Source organism: Erinaceus europaeus, chromosome 7, assembly GCF_950295315.1.
Source record: "Erinaceus europaeus chromosome 7, mEriEur2.1, whole genome shotgun sequence".
NCBI lineage: Eukaryota > Metazoa > Chordata > Mammalia > Eulipotyphla > Erinaceidae > Erinaceus > Erinaceus europaeus.
The window spans coordinates 100,974,020-100,991,196 of record NC_080168.1 but is presented as its reverse complement, the minus strand read 5'-3'; the positions used below and the strand labels follow the sequence as shown (position 1 = coordinate 100,991,196).

The following is a 17,177-nucleotide window of genomic DNA, read 5'->3' as shown; positions in this document are numbered from 1 at the left end:
CTGGGATCCTTATGCCAGTCCTTGTGCTTTGTGCCATGTGCTCTTTGTTTATGTATATAAAAAGGAAACATTGACAAAACCATAGGATAAGAGGGGTACAACTCCACACAATTCCCACCACCAGAACTCCGTATCTCATCCCATCCCCTGATAGCTGTCCTATTCTTTAACCTGCTGGGAGTATAGACCCCAGGTCATTGTGGGATGCATAATTAACCCGCTGCCTACTGCCCACCTCTTAACTTTTTAATGAGTGTTTATATGCATTCATTAGTCATTGTAGCAACTTGAGAAGCCACTGGTTATCTGTGGGTTAGGGATGTTGAACAAAATCTGATGTGGTTCCTCCTTCACATGACCTTCTGATGAGAAAAGTTGCCGATATTTGGGTGGTTTTGTGGTCAGACAACTGTAAAGTCCTTTTGTATAAAGAAAGGAAGGCAGGGATTCCATCTTGACTTCCCTACAAAGATGACCTCAACAACATGTCTGGGAAGGAACCTCACCTCTCCAGAACTCTACCCCAGTAAGGGAAGATATAAACAGCCTGGGGTATGGACTGACCTGCCAACATCTATGTCCAGCAGAGAAGCAATTACAGAGGCCAGAATTCCTTCCTCTACACCCCCAAAATAATTCTGGTCTATATTCCCAGAGGGGGGAAATATTAGGGGAAAATGCCCAGAAGATTACGAACCTCAGTTTCACTGGGACCAGAAATGTCTGTTACCAGGAAGGAATCTTTGTTTTTTATACCATCACTGAAAAGGCAGAGAATGTGTAAAGCACCAGAGGAAGTCAGACATTATTTCATTTATCTCAGAGGGAAAAGAAAAAAAGAACACTTGAAAGTAGAAATAGGTGTAGGTATGACTTAGAAAGTGATGGCAGGGCCGTCAAAGTGAATAAAAATGGACAAAAAAAATAATAATAAAGTATAGGTGGATAGATACAGATATATAATCAACCTATATCTGTGACCTTAGAAGGACTATTAGTTTCTACTGGAGGAGGGTGGGGACACAAAACTCTGGTGGTGGGAATCTGGAATTATACCCCTTCTCATAACTCTGTATATAGCTAATAAGTCACTAATAAAACATTATAAAAACTAAAGAAAAAAAAAAAAGGAGGGCAAGGTTAAAAAATAAGTCTTGATAAAGTGCAGAGGCCGGGAAGCAACGAAGTATAGAGAAGTCGCCAAATACAGGGTTCCTTGGGAAATATTCGACGGCCCCCTCACAGGGCACGGCGAAAGTTGCTTGTGGGCGGGGCTTTGACTGAAGAGCCCTCCCCCGGAGAGACGGGGCGTGGCCTGTGGGACGGGGCGGGGCGAAAATTGGTTGTGGGCGGGGCATGAACTGAAAGGTCCGTCCCCGGAGAAGTGGGGCGGGGCCTCTGGGCCGGGGGCGGGGCCGGTTGTGAGGCCTCCTCCGCCCGGAGAGGCCTGCGCCGCCACTCGGCTAGGACTTAGGCGCAAAGCGGCGCTTTCCCGCCTCCGCTTGTTTGCGGTTGTGTCCAGACGCCAAGGCCGAGTGGGATGCGGCTGACGCGGAGACGGCTGTGCTCGGTTTTCATCGGCCTCTACTGCCTCTTCTCCCTCTACGCTGCTTACCACGTCTTCTTCGGAAGCCGCCGCCGGCCGCCTGCCGGGTCTCTGCGGCGGAAGGGGGCAGCCTCGGCGCGGGAGAGGCGCGGCCGAGGTAGGGCACCGGCGGCGGCTTCCTTCCCGGAGCCCTGGAGCCCCCGGCTGGGAGGAGCCGAGCAGCGCAGCTGCAGATGCCGCCGTTGGCCCCGGGTTGCCCCGGGCCCGGGTTCTCCCCCTCCTAATGCCGGCAGCCCGCGGCATCGGTGTGATGAACCTCAGGTCACACGCGGTCCCCATTCGCCTCCCCCAAGCTGATAGGCGCGCACACCTTTAAAGCACGCCTTTAATGTCCAAGCTGTCACAGAAAGCCCGTCATTCCGGGGATGCCTCAGGGTTTAAACCTTTATTTCCATATTGAAACAAAGAGCTTTCTTTAACCCTACAGGGACTGCAGGAGGCCCGAACCCTTCATCTACAAGTTCTTGTCTTGACCTGAGCAAAGATGGGACTCAAAGCTTACCTTTCCTTCTGATCAGCATTTTTGCACAAGCACATACATCAAATGGTTGAACCCTTTATAGTCTGAAGTCTAGGTTTTATGTGTATACTATGTATATATACTTGATAAAGAATTGCCAAAGCTAAACTAATATCTCGATACATATTATCCAGTTATTTCAGACTCTTCGGGGAGATATATTTTTTCTCTTGTGTTAACATTATAGCTCAAAGGCCTTTCAAAGTAAAGTCTTTTCAAGTAAATTTTGATTTTGTCTCCCCTACTGAATTGTTTTTATTTCAGGAAAACTTAAAAAAAAACCTTCATATTCTAATTACCTTTACTCTGAAAATGGTGTCATTTTACATATTAATTTGGCAGCAGTAAAATTTTATTTCTTTTGTGGTTAAGTTCAAATTAAGCTATTGTATCTCTTCTTAAAAATTAAAGGTGAAAATATAGCTCCCTAGTGAATCGTTTCTTAAATATTTTTATTTAATTATTATTGGATAGAGACAGAGAAACTGAAAGGGGAGGGGGAAATAGGGAGAGACACAAACACCTGCAGACCTGCTTCACCACTCATGATGCTTTCCCTAGGCATGTGGGGACCAGAGACTTGAACCTGGGTCTTTGGGCACTTTAATGTGAGCACTCAACCAAGTGTGCCACCACCTGATCCTAATGTATCATTTAAATAACTTGAATTTATACAACTACAGCTCTACTGATTGCCACTGTTAATTCTTACTAAACACAGAGCCATCTACTTTGGGAAGTGAAGAATGGAATCCTTGGGAAGATGAAGAAAACGAAGACGAGGGATTTAAAGCTAGTCTTCAAGCATTAAATAAATCCTTGAAAGGCAAACAAAACTTCCATGTGCAGATCTGGAGCAAAGCTGCCATTGGTAAGTTAAAGTGTATGGTAAAGGGGCCAGGCAGCGATACACCTAGTTAAGAGTACACACTTAATGTGTAAGTACCCGGGTTTGAGCCCCGGTCCCCACCAGCAGGGAGAAAGCTTCAAGAGTGGTGAAGCAGGGCGACAGGTGTCACTCTGTCTCTCTCCCTGGCTATCTCGCCCTTCCCTTTCTCAGTTTCTCTGTCTCTATCCAATAATAAATAAACAAATAGGAAAAAAGTATACAGTTAAGGCAACTGAAAGCCCTCATAAAGTAATGCCTTCTGTTTTGGGCTTCTACATAAATTGCTGAGGCAATTCATAAATTGTGAACCTGTTATCTTCAAAGAGTCCTTCTTTGTGATCAGTTATTCTGACTTTTTTATCCTTCTCAGGTATTAAGAAAGGTATGCTCAGTCACATCTCTGAAGGTTACTCCTGAGCCTGTTTTCCTGACATTGAACCTCCTAATTTTTTCCCATCTCTTTTGCATATCTCAGGCCAAAAACTTCCCAAATACCAGGCTCTACTTCTTTAAATTTAATATATTGTATTTATTTTCTTTTAACAAGAGAGAGAGATACAAAGGGAAAAAAACAGAGTCTGGTTTATAGTGGTGTGGGGGATTGAACCTGAAGTCTCAGACATGAAAGTAAATTTTGTCTAGTCATTATTCTGTCTCCCCTACCCTCCTGATTCTTTTTCATATAGCAATTCTCTCTCTTTCCTCTCACATTTTACTATAATTGTCAAGAAGAAACCAGGCCACAGTATCAACATATTGTTTACAAATCTCTTCAGTTAAGTATACAAGTTTTTCATTTACAGGTTCTTTTTCCTCCCTCCTCCCTAATTCAGCTAGGTTTTTCTACTGCTGTATAAATCAGATCCTCTTTTCCACATTCTCTAGTAGCATGTTCTTCCTTCCCTTCTGAGCCCTCAGCAGCAGTACTTTAAACAATCATTTCTACCAATATTCTGCATATCGTGATTTGGGTATTGTCTGAGATAATACAGATTTTTTTTTCCTTCTCTACTCCAAACTTTTCTTGTGTTCTTACTGTCATAAATATTCAATTTCTACTTATAAGTTGTTCAAGTCAAACTAATCTTTAAATCAGGCTCCTCAAAGATTTTCCACCCTCTCCCCATTACTCAATTCTATAGACTCTTAGAGATTTTAAGTACTTGTTGCATCAGAACCAGCAGGGGGAAAGCTTTGCAAGTGGTGAAGCTGTGCTGCAGGTGTATCTTTGTCTCTCTTCATCTCTATCACCCCCTTCTCTCTCAATTTGGCTGTCTATATCCAATAAATAAATATAATAAAAATAAGTAAAAACCACCATAACCAATTGTCAAAATGTTGATGACTTAAAAAACAAAAATTTATGACTTGCAAAGTGACTCAGCAAATACAGTGCAGAACTTGCAGACATGAGGCTATGGGTTCAGTCCCCTGAGTTACATATGTTCGAATGGTGCTCTAGTTCTCACTCTCAAAAAATAGTTTTTCCTAAAAACCTTTTTAAATTTTTATGATAGACACACAGAGATCTCTCAAAGAAAGGATACCAGGATATCACTCAGCTCTGGCTTACAGTGGTGCTCTAGATTGAATCCAGGACCTCTGGGGTCTGGGTACTTAAATCCAGTGCTTTAATACATTGTGCTATCTCTCTAATCCAGATTTTTTAATTGAGATATAACTGAGATGTTACATTTATTTCAGATACACAACATTCAGTTTAAGTAAATATTGTGAGCCAACATATATATCAATAGTTAAAATTTTGTGCATGTAATAACTTTTAGATCTACTCCCTTCAAAATTTTAAAGTATACAATACAGTATTAACTATATTAACTATATTGGCCACAGATTTATCAGCTTTAATTGAAGACAGAAGTCTAAACTGTGTCAATAATGGTATATTCCTATATACCATTAGGAGACTCTAGAGAGAAATGTTTCGTTGCCTTTTTTTTTTTTTGCCTCCAGGGTTATTGCTGGAGCTCAGTGCCTGTACTACAAATCCACTGCTCCTGGAGGCTATTTCTTTTCCCTTTCATTGCCTTTGTTGTTTTTATCGTTGTTGTGGCTATTATTATTGTTGTTATTACTGCCATTGGTGTTGGATAGGACAGAGAGAAATGGAGAGAGGAAGGGAAGACAGAGAGGGGGAGAGAAAAATAGACACCTGCAGACCTGCTTCACCACTTCTGAGGGAACCCCCCCACACAGCAGGTTAGGGACCTGGGGGTTCAAACTGGAATCCTTGCTCTTTGCACCATGTAACTAACTTAACTAGCTGCGCTACCACCCAACCTCATTGCCTTTTAGAGATTCTACAAGCACCCTCATTCTTCTATCTTTACACCTCCTTCTCTCACTCTTACCTCGCTGCCACCTCTTCTTAAGAGCCTTGTGATTACATCAGGTCCATCCAGAATAATCTCACCATCTTGAATTAATCACACATAGAAACTCTCTTTTGCTATGTAAAATAGCATATTCACAAATTGTGCAGATTGTGTCTTTGATCTTTTGGGGTGAGTGTGGAAACATTCAGCCTACCACATTTAGAAAACTTTATCTGACTGATAAATATCTGTAAGCATCTTTCTTTGTGTGTTCTTCAGTACCAGGGTATAAGGAGAATGGAACAAAGCACATTATGCATGACATTGCTATCCCTTCCTCTCAGAGTTTTCATTCATCTGAAACCATGATAAACATCAGAGGCTGCCCTAGAGAAAAAAGATACAGTGGTGTGGTCCGGGAGGTGGCACAGTGGCTAAGGAACTAGACTCTCAAGCATGAGGTCCTGAGTTCAGTCCCCGGCAGCACATGTACCAGAGTGATGTCTGGCTCTTTCTTTCTCTCTTCCTATCTTTCTCATTAATAAGTAAATAAAATCTTTGAAAAAAAATAAAGATACAGTGGCATTTGGTTTCCAAGGGTATCCTACAGTGAGACATGTGTGTCTAAATGAGGAGGTGGTAATACTATATCTTGACATGCTGAATATATCTGTATATATGTGAGCTCCTGTGGTAGTATATGATACAAAATGCTGAATCCCCCAGATTTTTATAATAGAGAAGCAATTCTAATCATATGTTATCTAGCATTTCTAATCATACATTGTAATAACGAGCATCTCAAAATAAAACAGGTAGTAAAGATCCAGTGATAAAAAGAGATTTCTCAAATTTAAGAGTATTTTTGTCATTTATTTTCATTGATGCTGGAGGATCAAGATCAATAATCACAGAAGAGCACAGGGATGGGGTCTTTGTCTTGGACGGTGGACAAGAAAGTTGCCGGAGGACCTTTTCACCCTCTGTAATGAGGCTTTTAATATCAGGGTGATTATTATAAATTTTTAAGATATCATTAATTAAATTCCAGTAGGAGAAGGCAGAAACAGGTACACATTCAGGACCAAAGGACTGATAGTAATCATTAAGACAGTCACCAATTCTCCTCCAACGTTTCTCATCTATAGTGCCTTCCTGGGGGAACCAGGGGCAAATATTTCCAATATAGTCAAAAAACTTCTTTAATTCTTTCTTTTTTAACCCTAGTTCCTCGTGTCTTGAGGGACTCCTTGAGTCCTTTAATAAACAAGTCTTGTTTACTAAATTCATGTCCCATGGTAGTGCTTACCTCGCCACTGTGACACTCCTCCAGATGCGACTCACAGCCGGGCAGTTCCGTGGCTATCTATGCGAGCCTTTGTGTTACCCCCTAGGCCGCGGTGGCTCGGTGAATTTGGATAGGCCTATCCTCTCGATCAGCAGTGTTCCTAGGTCCAGAAGGCTTCTTAGCCCCCCGTTGGGTGCCAGATGCCCCGGCCAGCGGGGCATGAACAGGGGCTAGGAACCCACGAACCTGGAATGAATGGAACAGGAGACACGAGAAATGACAGCAAGACAGGATTCTGATCAAGCTGCAAAATTTTATTGTGTTCACAGGCATTATAAGGCTTTGGGGAAGGGGGAAGTGCTGGCGAAGGAGGAGGAGGGGGAGCAATCATCAAAGTGGAATGTTCCTTGCAACATACAATGACCGAAACCATGATTGTTACCACAACTATGTGTTGTGTCACTTGATTTCTGATAAATGGTCTACCTGAGGGGAAATGGTCTGCCCGTGGGGGAAATGAAAACTTGTCTCGAGGGCTTCCATTGTTTCAAAGCTTATCAAGCAGAGAAATGGCTCCTGGCAGTCATTAATATAAAACCAACATTTTCCTACATTTTCCTTTGATGTTCTCTGAATTACATTTCTCACATATTACCTACCACTTAATAATTTTGAGTTACTGCTTAGTAGCACTACCTGTTGAAGGACCAAAGAGAAATAATAAATGGTTACCTAGTGAATGGTTTTGTTTTTGTTTTATCAATTACCAGGTTTGTATCTCTGGGAACATATATTTGAAGGCTCACTTGATCCCACTGACGTGGCTGCTCAGTGGAGAGAAGGAAATTCAGTTGTAGGAAGAACACATTACAGGTATTAATTTTGCAACATTAACTGGGTTGCTATATAATGTTTTATGTAAATGCTAGAAAAAAATTAAAGGCAATTATACTTATGAGATATATTTCACCTGTTGTAAAGAACAGAGAAATAAATCACATTAATGTATTTGTAAATTGTACCTGGACCATTTTCTTTTTCTTTTTTTTTTTTTTTGTCTCTAGGGTTATCGTTGGGGCTTGGTGCCTGCACTACTGCACTATGAATCCACTGCTTCTCATAGCAGTTTTTCCATTTTATTGGACAGGACAGAGAAAAACAGAGAGGAGGGGGAGGTAGAGAGGGAGAAAGGAAGATAAACACCTGCAGACCTGCTTCACAGCTTCTGAAACATCCTCCCTGCAGGTGGGGAGCCAAGGGCTTGAACCCAGATCCTTGCACAGGCCCTTATATATAGTATTATGTGCGCTATCTCCCTAGCACAGATGAAATTGGTTTCTTTGTAAATAAATGACTATCATGCCATACCCACTACATACTTGCAACTGAAAGTGTCTCCACCCTTTCTGAGCTTCCAAGGCATTTTTATTCCTAGGACTATATAAGATCTTCTACCCACATTATAATGGCATAGCTTCCCTTCTAAGCAAAAAAAAAAAACTCCTTGAGGGAGTTGGGCGGTAGCGCAGCAGGTTAAGCGCACATGATGCAAAACACAAGGACTGGCAAGGATCCTGGTTTGAGCCCCCAGCTCTCCACCTACAGGAGGTGAAACAGGTCTGCAGGTGTCTATCTTTCTCTCCCCTTCTCTGTCTTCCCCTCCTCTTTCCATTTCTCCCTGTCCTATCCAACAACAACAACATCAATAATAACTACAACAACGATAAAAAATAAAATAACAGGGCAACAAAAGGGCAAAAAATAGCCTCCAGGAGAAGTAGATTCGTGGTGCAGGCACCAAGCCCCAGCAATAACCGTGGAGGTAAAAAAAAAAAAAACTAATTCTAAGGCATTTATTAACCAAAAGGAGATATAATTCAGTGAGAGCTATATACATGATTATTCTTTCAAGGCATTTGCCAGAATCTTAGCTGAGAAACTAATAATTTTATCTTAATGTATTTTTGAGGTTTAACCTTCATGTAGTCTTTGTAATGCCATCCTCCATTCCTCAATTCATCAACTTAAGACACTGTTTTCAGGAGAAGAGTATAATAAAGAGGTGGGAATTCTGATTTCAACACTTACTCAGTGTGAATTGCAGTTATGAACTAATTAAAGAGGTAGCATAATAGTGCAAAAGACTTTCATGCTCATAAGTTCCCAGATTCAATCTGTAGCACCAACATAAACAAGAGCTGAGCATTGCTCTGATAAGGAAAACAACAACAGCAAACAAAAACTAACCAGAACTACACTGTTTAACTCTTTTTTCTTTACAGCTCAAATGTTAGCAAACATTTATTTTGGTCATGAGTAGTAGTAAGTTGCCACATTTCAGATTATTTTATATAAACTGGCTTGTCTACAACCAGATTCCCAACAACTTATAGATACATACCATTATCCCAACTTGCTTAAAAGAGTCTTAGTTATAAGAACTGTACTTCAAAAAAAATCAAGATTAAACATCATTGTACAGTAGTTAAAAATTTGCCATGCCAAATACTTTTGTTCTGATTTAGTTCATCTCTTATTTTATTTAACAGTTTCATCACTGGCCCAGCTGTGGCTCCAGGATACTTCTCCATTGATGTCGATAATGTGGTTCTTATTTTAAATGGAAGAGAGAAAGCAAAAGTCTTTTATGCCACCCAGTGGTTACTTTATGCACAAAATTTAGTGCAGACTCAAAAGTTGCAGCATCTTGCTGTTGTTTTACTTGGAAATGAACATTGTAATAATGAATGGATAAACCAATTCCTGAAAAGAAATGGAGGCTTTGTAGAGCTGCTTTTCATAATATATGACAGCCCCTGGATTAATAATGTGGATATTTTTCAATGGCCTTTAGGAGTAGCAACGTAAGTACAATATACTATTATAGTGGTCAGGGATTTAGGTCGGCAAGTAAAGTAGAGAATCCAGGTTTGATGCCTAGGACTACAAATGTCAGAGTGGTGTTTCTCGCTCTTATTCTGCCTCTATACCATAAAAGTAAATAAACATCTTTTAAGATAATTTTATTATATATCTTCTACTCTAATATCAGAAAGTTATTTTTATTTCCTGTGAGATCCTAATTTTCTTATCAAAGACTGTGTTTTAAGTTTTTAAAGAACAATTCTTCAAATATTGAGACAAGATAGAATCTTTCCTACAAGCAAAATTATAGTTTGGTCTCATGAACCAATAATAACAATGGTTTTCTTTTATAGTATTTTATCCTCTGATGAGTAAAATAACAGTTCTTCTTCATGTTTTTAAACTCCAGAGCATAGAATGAATTTTCAAGTTAACAGGAATGCCCTAAAGAAATGTTAGGCAGAGAATGACCCATCTTAAAACAACTGTAGAATAATAAGTTAGAGTCCAAAGAAACATAAGACCCTAACTTAGAAGACAGCGTTAAATCAAGATCTAGGGGTTAGGTGTTGAAGCACCCCATTGACCACTCATATTATCATGTGGAAGGACCCAGGCTTAAGCCCCCAATCCTCACCTTCAATAAGAGTGGTGAAGCTCATCTGCTCTATCCCCCACTCTTCCCAGTTTCTCTCTGTCATGTCAAATGAAAGAAAGGGAAAAGAAAAAGAAGAAGAAAATGGTTGTTGGAAGTGGTCTATTCCTAGTGCAGACACTGAGCCCCAGTGACAACCCTGCTGCCATTTAAAAAAAAAAAAATCCAAGATTTAATGTTCATATTAAGTCACTGAATCCTTGGGTTTTAGAACTGTATGATGCTCAGATCTCCACTAAGACTGAATTTCACATAAAACTCTTCAATAAAAAGCAAGGATGATTATGTAATACCTAAAGTTTTTCACTATATTTTTACACATACATGTATATATACATATACATTATTAGATAGAGACAGAGAGTGAGTGAAAGAGACCACAGCACTGAAGCTTCCTTCAATGCAGTAGGGCTGGGTTTGAACCCAAGTTACACATGTTAAAACAGCACACTAACCAAGTGAACTTTTACTGGCTCTTAATATATCTTATTTATAAAGTCTTTCTATCAAATGTAAGAATTATTTTTTATCTTTTTGTTAAAGATGACTTTCAGATAAATTGTCACTAGGCATAACTTTCTATACGCAATGGTTTTTTTCTCTTGCTCAGTACTTTTATCTGTAGAGCTTAAAATCATACCTGCACAGTGAAGGCAATCACTAAGTGTGCAATAGATGAATTATGGAAAAATCTCACTGACATGATTGTTTTAATCACATGTTCATGATTCATTATTCTATCAGTGGTCACCACATGTACCCTTAGACTGCTGCCCAATTGGCTACAGTTACACCAGCACATTATGAGATAACACAAGCACATTCATAAGATAGTCCCTGCTCTACCTCTGCAATAGTTGGACTCAGTTGTGACAAGGCCAGACCAAAAAGGTTTATATAAAGTATAGCTGAGTTTAAGATGCTCTGAAAAATCCATCTCTTCAGGAGAGTCCTTACTTGTAAGGTGTTTTAAAACAGAAGAATTACAATTTGACAGTTGTACTACATAGCCCAGACAGAATGTTAAGAAGGAAGCTTTTTATGATTCTGATATTGTTGGGATAGGCATTATCTTTCTTACAGAGTAGTTCTTATCTAGGTGCAGTTTTTTCCCACTACAAGAAATCCGGCAATGTTGAGATATCTTTATTTATAACATGGGGGGAAAGATGATGTTAGCATCTAGTGGATAAAGGTCAACAATATTGCATATATCCTACAATATAGAGGACAGCTGGCATCACAACAAAATTATCTGGCCCCAAATGATAGTAACACCAAGACTGAGCAAACCTGTTATAGACTGTGATTTATAGTTTTGGTTTGGGCCTGGGAGACAGCAATAATGGTTATGTAAAAGAGTTTCCTGTCTAAAGCTCTGAGGTCCCAGTTTAATCTCAGACTCCACCATAAGTCAGATCTAAGAGGTGCTCTGGTAGTAACTAAATAAATAAACAAACAAGTTAAGAAAGGTTTTTCGTTTTTGGTTAATAGATTCTGAAGCTTTTCCAAAGTAAACATGGAAACTATAGTTTGGCACAATGACCAGCACAAGGAGCCCTCGGCTCCCCGCCTGGGCAGGGAAGGGGGGGGTCAGTCATTTCACAAGCAGTGAAGCAGGTCTGCAGGTGTCTCTCTGTCTCACTCCCTCTCTATCCCCTCCCCCCAGTAGTAACCCTAAAGACAAAAATAAATAAATAAATAAATAAATAAATAAATAAATAAATAAATAAAAGAAACTACAGTTTGGGGCTTAAGAAAAACACATTTTAAATCTATTCTCAAAAAGTAAGGAAGTAAAAAATGGAAAAGAAACCTAATGGTTTCTATTGTATGTGGAATGTAAAAAAGCAAACCTGGAAAATAATAACAAAACTGACAGCCTTTGAAAACTGTTGGAGAAAGGGGCGAGGTAATGTTTGCTGTAATGACACTGGACTTTTGGCAGTGGGTAAGTCTTACAAACATATATAAGTATGAAACTGTGTCCCTGAAATTGTATAATACTGTAAGCATGTTAACTTTTAAAAGAAGTAAAGACAATCTCTTTATATCATCAGTCTACATAAAAGTTGGGTTGTTGCAATTTTGCCATTCCTATTGCCATATATTATTAACTTCTATATACTTATTTTTATAGATATAGGAATTTCCCTGTGGTGGAGACAAGCTGGTCAATGTTGTATAATGAAAGGCCATACTTATGCAATTTCTTAGGGACCATTTATGAAAATTCATCCAGACAAGCACTGATGAATATTCTGAAACGAAGTGGGAATGATAAGCTGTGTTGGGTTTCACCAAGAGAACAGTAAGTAAAATATTTGCTTGATTATTTTTGTTCTCCAGTTTGAGAATTAATTTAAGTTGTCATTATTAAGAAACATTATTAACTCCATTAATGCCAGTCTTTACCCCAGAAGATATATACCATTTTTCATATAGTAAGCATGGAGTGAAGGAATTTTTTAAAAATTTAACAAGTGGAGTTTCAGCATAATTTTTGGTGATTCCCAAATCTACTTAGATCGTACTTCAAGCACCACTCTTGCAAATACTCCACCTCTTCTAGAAAACTAGATTCTACTTGACTTAAGCCAGTTGCTATTACAATAATTTCTTAGATTTTACCATCCATTACACATTCTGCATCTTTCCCATGGTCTCAAGTCTCAATCTCTCTCTCTCTCTCTTTCTCTCTATCATTCTAGCCCTTTTCCTATAATAATCTGACTAGCAATTTTTAGTTAGGATTTACAATTCATTGTCCTTGTTATCTTTTTCATTGTTGCTCACCTTCTATCTTCATTTATCCCACTTAAATGTAGAGTCAACCATGACTGCATACACATTCAGCTCCCTAGTTCCATAATCTAACAACCCTAATTGTAATAAAAAAAAAAAAAATCACAACTCTCCTGCTAAAACAACAGCACCTATGTAGCCAACCATAGAGAAATGTGCTAGTTTTTATCACTTTAAATATATGGCCTTTACCCTGAGGTGATTAGAAGTCATACACCTCCATTATCCACATGCTCCTTCCATTCTCCTAGAAGTTTATGAACGTTTTGTCTCTTCCCAGACACTATTAACCTATAACTCTATTGCTTATTTCAGCAACAGTAAGAAGGAAAATCTTTCTGTCTAGTGTCGCAGCATCTACTATTGTGCCTGTGTTAACTATTCTCATACAACAGCCAGGTGGATTCTGATAAAACAGATCAGGCCAGCTATAGCTCTGATCAAAACACCTCAAGGAATAATCTGACTTCTTCTATCCCACCCTCTTCCCCTCAGTTCCTGTGCTTTGGTCATAGTGGCATTCTTGCTGTTCCCTGAATGTTGCAGGAACATGCTGTCTCAAGGCTTTTATGCCTGCTTTACACTGCCTCCCCACCCACACACACACACTATTGACAGTTTGCTCTCTTACCTCCATCTCCAACTTGGTTGCACCTGCAATGAGATATTCCCTGTTTACCCCCTCAGAAACTCCTTTCTCATCTCTCTGCTTTTCTTGATCTCACAGTACTTAACACCTTCTGAACAATTTAGTGACTTAATTTGGTTACTATCAATTTCCACCACTAGACCAAAATAAATTAATTAAATAAAATAAAATAAAAACCCCATGAAGGCAGAAGCAGGGAAAGTGAAGTAGAGAAAGAAAAGACCTAGCACTCAGAAAATATTGGCTGAGTTAATCTGAAGTGTAACAATGACTGCTAGATTATATTTAAATTATATATATATATGTATATATATATATATATATATATATATTTATATTTAACTCTTCAAATTCCTAAATCTTCTCAGGGAATCCATTTGGGTAAGATTTTATTTTTCTGGAAATGAGGGAAACTATTCAACTGGTGGTAGAGTGCAGGACTTGCATTCCTGAGATTCTTGGTTTGATCCCCAGCATTATATGTGCCACAGTGGTGTCCTGGATTTCTCTCTATCTCTCTACCTCATATGAAATAGATTTTTAAAAATATTTTTGAGGCGGCCTGGGGATGGTGCAGTGGATAAATAAAGCATTAGACTCTCAAGCATGAGGTTCCAAGTTCACTCCCTAGCAGCACGTGTACCAGAGTGATGTCTGGTTCTTTCTCTCTCCTCCTATTGTTCTCATTAATAAATAAATAAAATCTTTAAAAAAATACTTTGAGGGGGATATATGGTAGTGCACATGGTTAAACACAAATAGTACTGTGTGCTAGGATCCAGGTTTGAACCCCTGCTCCCCACCTGCAGGGGAGATGCTTCACAAGTGGTAAAGTAGGCCTGCAGATATCTTATCTTTCTCCCTCTCTAACTCCCATTCCCCTCTCAATTTCTCTGTCCTATCAAATAAAATGAAAAAAAGGGGGGGGGGAAAGTCACCCAGAGTGATGGATTTGTAGTGCTGGCATCAAGCCCTAGTGATAATCCAAAAGGAGGAAAAAATATATATATATACACACACACACACACATATATATATCTTCTATTCTTCTACCTGTCATCTCTATAGTGAGCTTACCATTTTGTATAATTGATATTAAGATATGCTTAGTAGGGAGTCATCGGTAGCGCAGCGGGTTAAGCACAAGGACTGGCATAAGGATCCCGGTTCGAGCCTCTGGCTCCCCACCTGCAGGGGAGTCACTTCACAGGTGGTGAAGCAGGTCTACAGGTGTCTCTTTTTTTCTCCCCCTCTGTCTTCCCCTCCTTTCTCCATTTCTCTCTGTCCTATCTAACAATGATGACATCAACAACAATAATAACTACAACAATAGAAAACAACAAGGGCAACAAAAAGAGAAAACTAAATAAATTTTTTTTTAAAAGATATGCTTAGGAAAGTTAACCTACAGTCGTTTTTCTGATTTTCTAGGTGGCAACCTGAGGAAACAAACGAAAGCTTAAAGAATTACCAAGACGCTTTGCTTCAGAGTGATCTCACATTGTGCCCCGCAGGTGTGAATACAGAATGCTATAGAATATATGAGGCTTGCTCCTATGGCTCCATCCCTGTAGTAGAAGATGTCATGACAGCTGGCAACTGTGGAAATGCATCTTTCTACCATAATGCTCCTCTGCAGTTACTCAAGTCTATGGATGCTCCCTTTATATTTATTAACAACTGGAAGGAACTTCCTGCTATTTTACAAAAAGAAAAAACTATACTTTTACAGGAGAAGATTCAAAGAAGGAAGACATTACTTCATTGGTACCAACAGTTCAAAACTGAACTAAAAATGAAATTTACTAACATCTTAGAAGGCTCATTTTTAAAGAACAATAAAGATTAACTGTTAATTATCTTTATGACTTGTTTGATCATTTCTAATACGGTTTGTATATTGATGTATTTAAAGAAACCCGTGGATTCACTGAATTATGTTCTGTTGTATTGATCAAGTACTCTCTTATTGGGACACTCCTGAAAATAAAGTTAAAAACTCAGTGTTACAAAAGTGAATAATTTAGGGACTGGCAAGTGGCTTACTTGGTAGAGCACATATGAGTCCCAGATCACCACATGAGAACATAAGCAGAATAAAGCTTTACAAGGGGTGAAGGAGTGCTGTGGTGTTCTCTGACTCTATCGTTCTGTTTCTCATCCCCTATTAGAAAAAAGGAAAAGAAAATGGCTGTCAGGAGCTGTGGATTGTACTGGCACTCAGCCCCAGCAATAATCTTGGCATTAAAAAAGAAAAAAAAGATTGAACTGTTTACACCTGTTTAAACCCACTCTAAGGAAGCAGCATTGTGTACTGAAAAAGAAAAAATAGTGGGGGCTGGACAGTGGCGCAGTGGGTTAAATGCACATAGTACAAAGCACAAGGATCATGGTTCTAGTCCAAGGTTCCCCACCTGTGGGGGGGGGGGGAATGAGGGTCACCTCACAAGTGGTGAAGCAGGTCTGAAGGTGTCAATCTTTATGTTCCCCTCCCCTCTCTTATCTCTCTCTGTCCTGTCCAATAAAATGGCAAAAAAAAAAAAAAAAAGAAAGTCTGCCAGGAGCAGTGGATTCACAGTGCAGGCACTGAGCCTCAGTGATAACACTGGAGAGGCAAAAAAAAAGAAAGAAAAAAATGATCACTGAGGTTTGGTAAAATCTGAATTTAAACCCTGCCTGTGAAGCTACTACCTGGGGACTTGGAACAAATTTCAGTTTCAGTGTAAAACAAAATGGTATCTCATGGATGAGTTACAGATATAAAATGAAATATAAAGTACCCAGTATCTTTTCTAAACTCTAAATAATTTCTATTTCCTTACATGTTAATAATAGGGTTAAATTAAGTATTCTAGCACATACTCATTTACATAATGGGGGTGGGTTGGGTTTCCAGCATTGATATTCTAATATCCTCAAGCCTTAGGAACATTAGAAGCACCTAGAGAGTTGTGTCAACAAAGTTGAGCCCATCCCCACCCTTTCTGATTCCATCAGTCTGGGACAGGACTGAGAACCTTAGAATTTGCATTTCTAACAAGTTTACAGAGGATACTGGTGCTTTAGGATCTACCCACTTATAAAATTGTATGTAAAAAAGTACCACGAGTGAGAGTTGGGCGATAGCACAGCAGGTTAAGCACACGTGGTACAAAGTGCAAGGACCGGCTTGAGGATGCCGGTTCAAGCCCCCGGCTCCCCACCTGCAGCGTAGTCGCTTCACAGGTGGTGCAGCAGGTCTGCAGGTGTCTATCTTTCTCTCCCCCTCTGTCTTCCCCTCCTCTCTCCATTTCTCTCTGCCCTATCCAATGACAACATCAATAACAACAACAATAAAACAACAAAGGCAACAAAAGGGAAAATAAATAAATATAAAATTGTTTTTTAAAAAGTACCACGAGTAGGACACTGTTTTAATTACTACTGCTTTGTAGTATAAACTGAGGTTGGGGAGGGTTCTGTGAGGCATGGCCATGGAGTAAGGGCAAACAGTCCGGACACTCCCCAAAACAATAAATATCTACAACTACAGATCTTAACAAACCTCACCAACTATAGCAGAGA

The 17,177-nt window shown here is 39.4% G+C and overlaps 1 protein-coding gene across 1 annotated transcript; it reads left to right on the top strand.

Moving 5' to 3' along the window:
- Positions 1–1,400: 1,400 nt before the first annotated feature.
- On the top strand, positions 1,401–15,478 carry RXYLT1 (ribitol xylosyltransferase 1). The gene is made up of 6 exons (XM_007516866.3): positions 1,401–1,703; positions 2,848–2,997; positions 7,410–7,512; positions 9,189–9,503; positions 12,300–12,470; positions 15,045–15,478. The coding sequence occupies exons 1-6, from the start codon at positions 1,541–1,543 to the stop codon at positions 15,460–15,462; spliced, it is 1,320 nt and encodes a 439-aa protein (XP_007516928.1). The 5' UTR covers positions 1,401–1,540; the 3' UTR covers positions 15,463–15,478.
- The last annotated feature ends 1,699 nt before the right edge of the window (positions 15,479–17,177 follow it).

Bases quoted from the DNA above. Each gene is read 5' to 3' on its own strand.
- RXYLT1 (XM_007516866.3), top strand. From the start codon at position 1,541: ATGCGGCTGACGCGGAGACGGCTGTGCTCGGTTTTCATCGGCCTCTAC. The intron at 9,504-12,299 runs GTAAGTACAATA...TTATTTTTATAG, and splicing joins TGGCCTTTAGGAGTAGCAAC to ATATAGGAATTTCCCTGTGG. The intron at 12,471-15,044 runs GTAAGTAAAATA...CTGATTTTCTAG, and splicing joins TGGGTTTCACCAAGAGAACA to GTGGCAACCTGAGGAAACAA.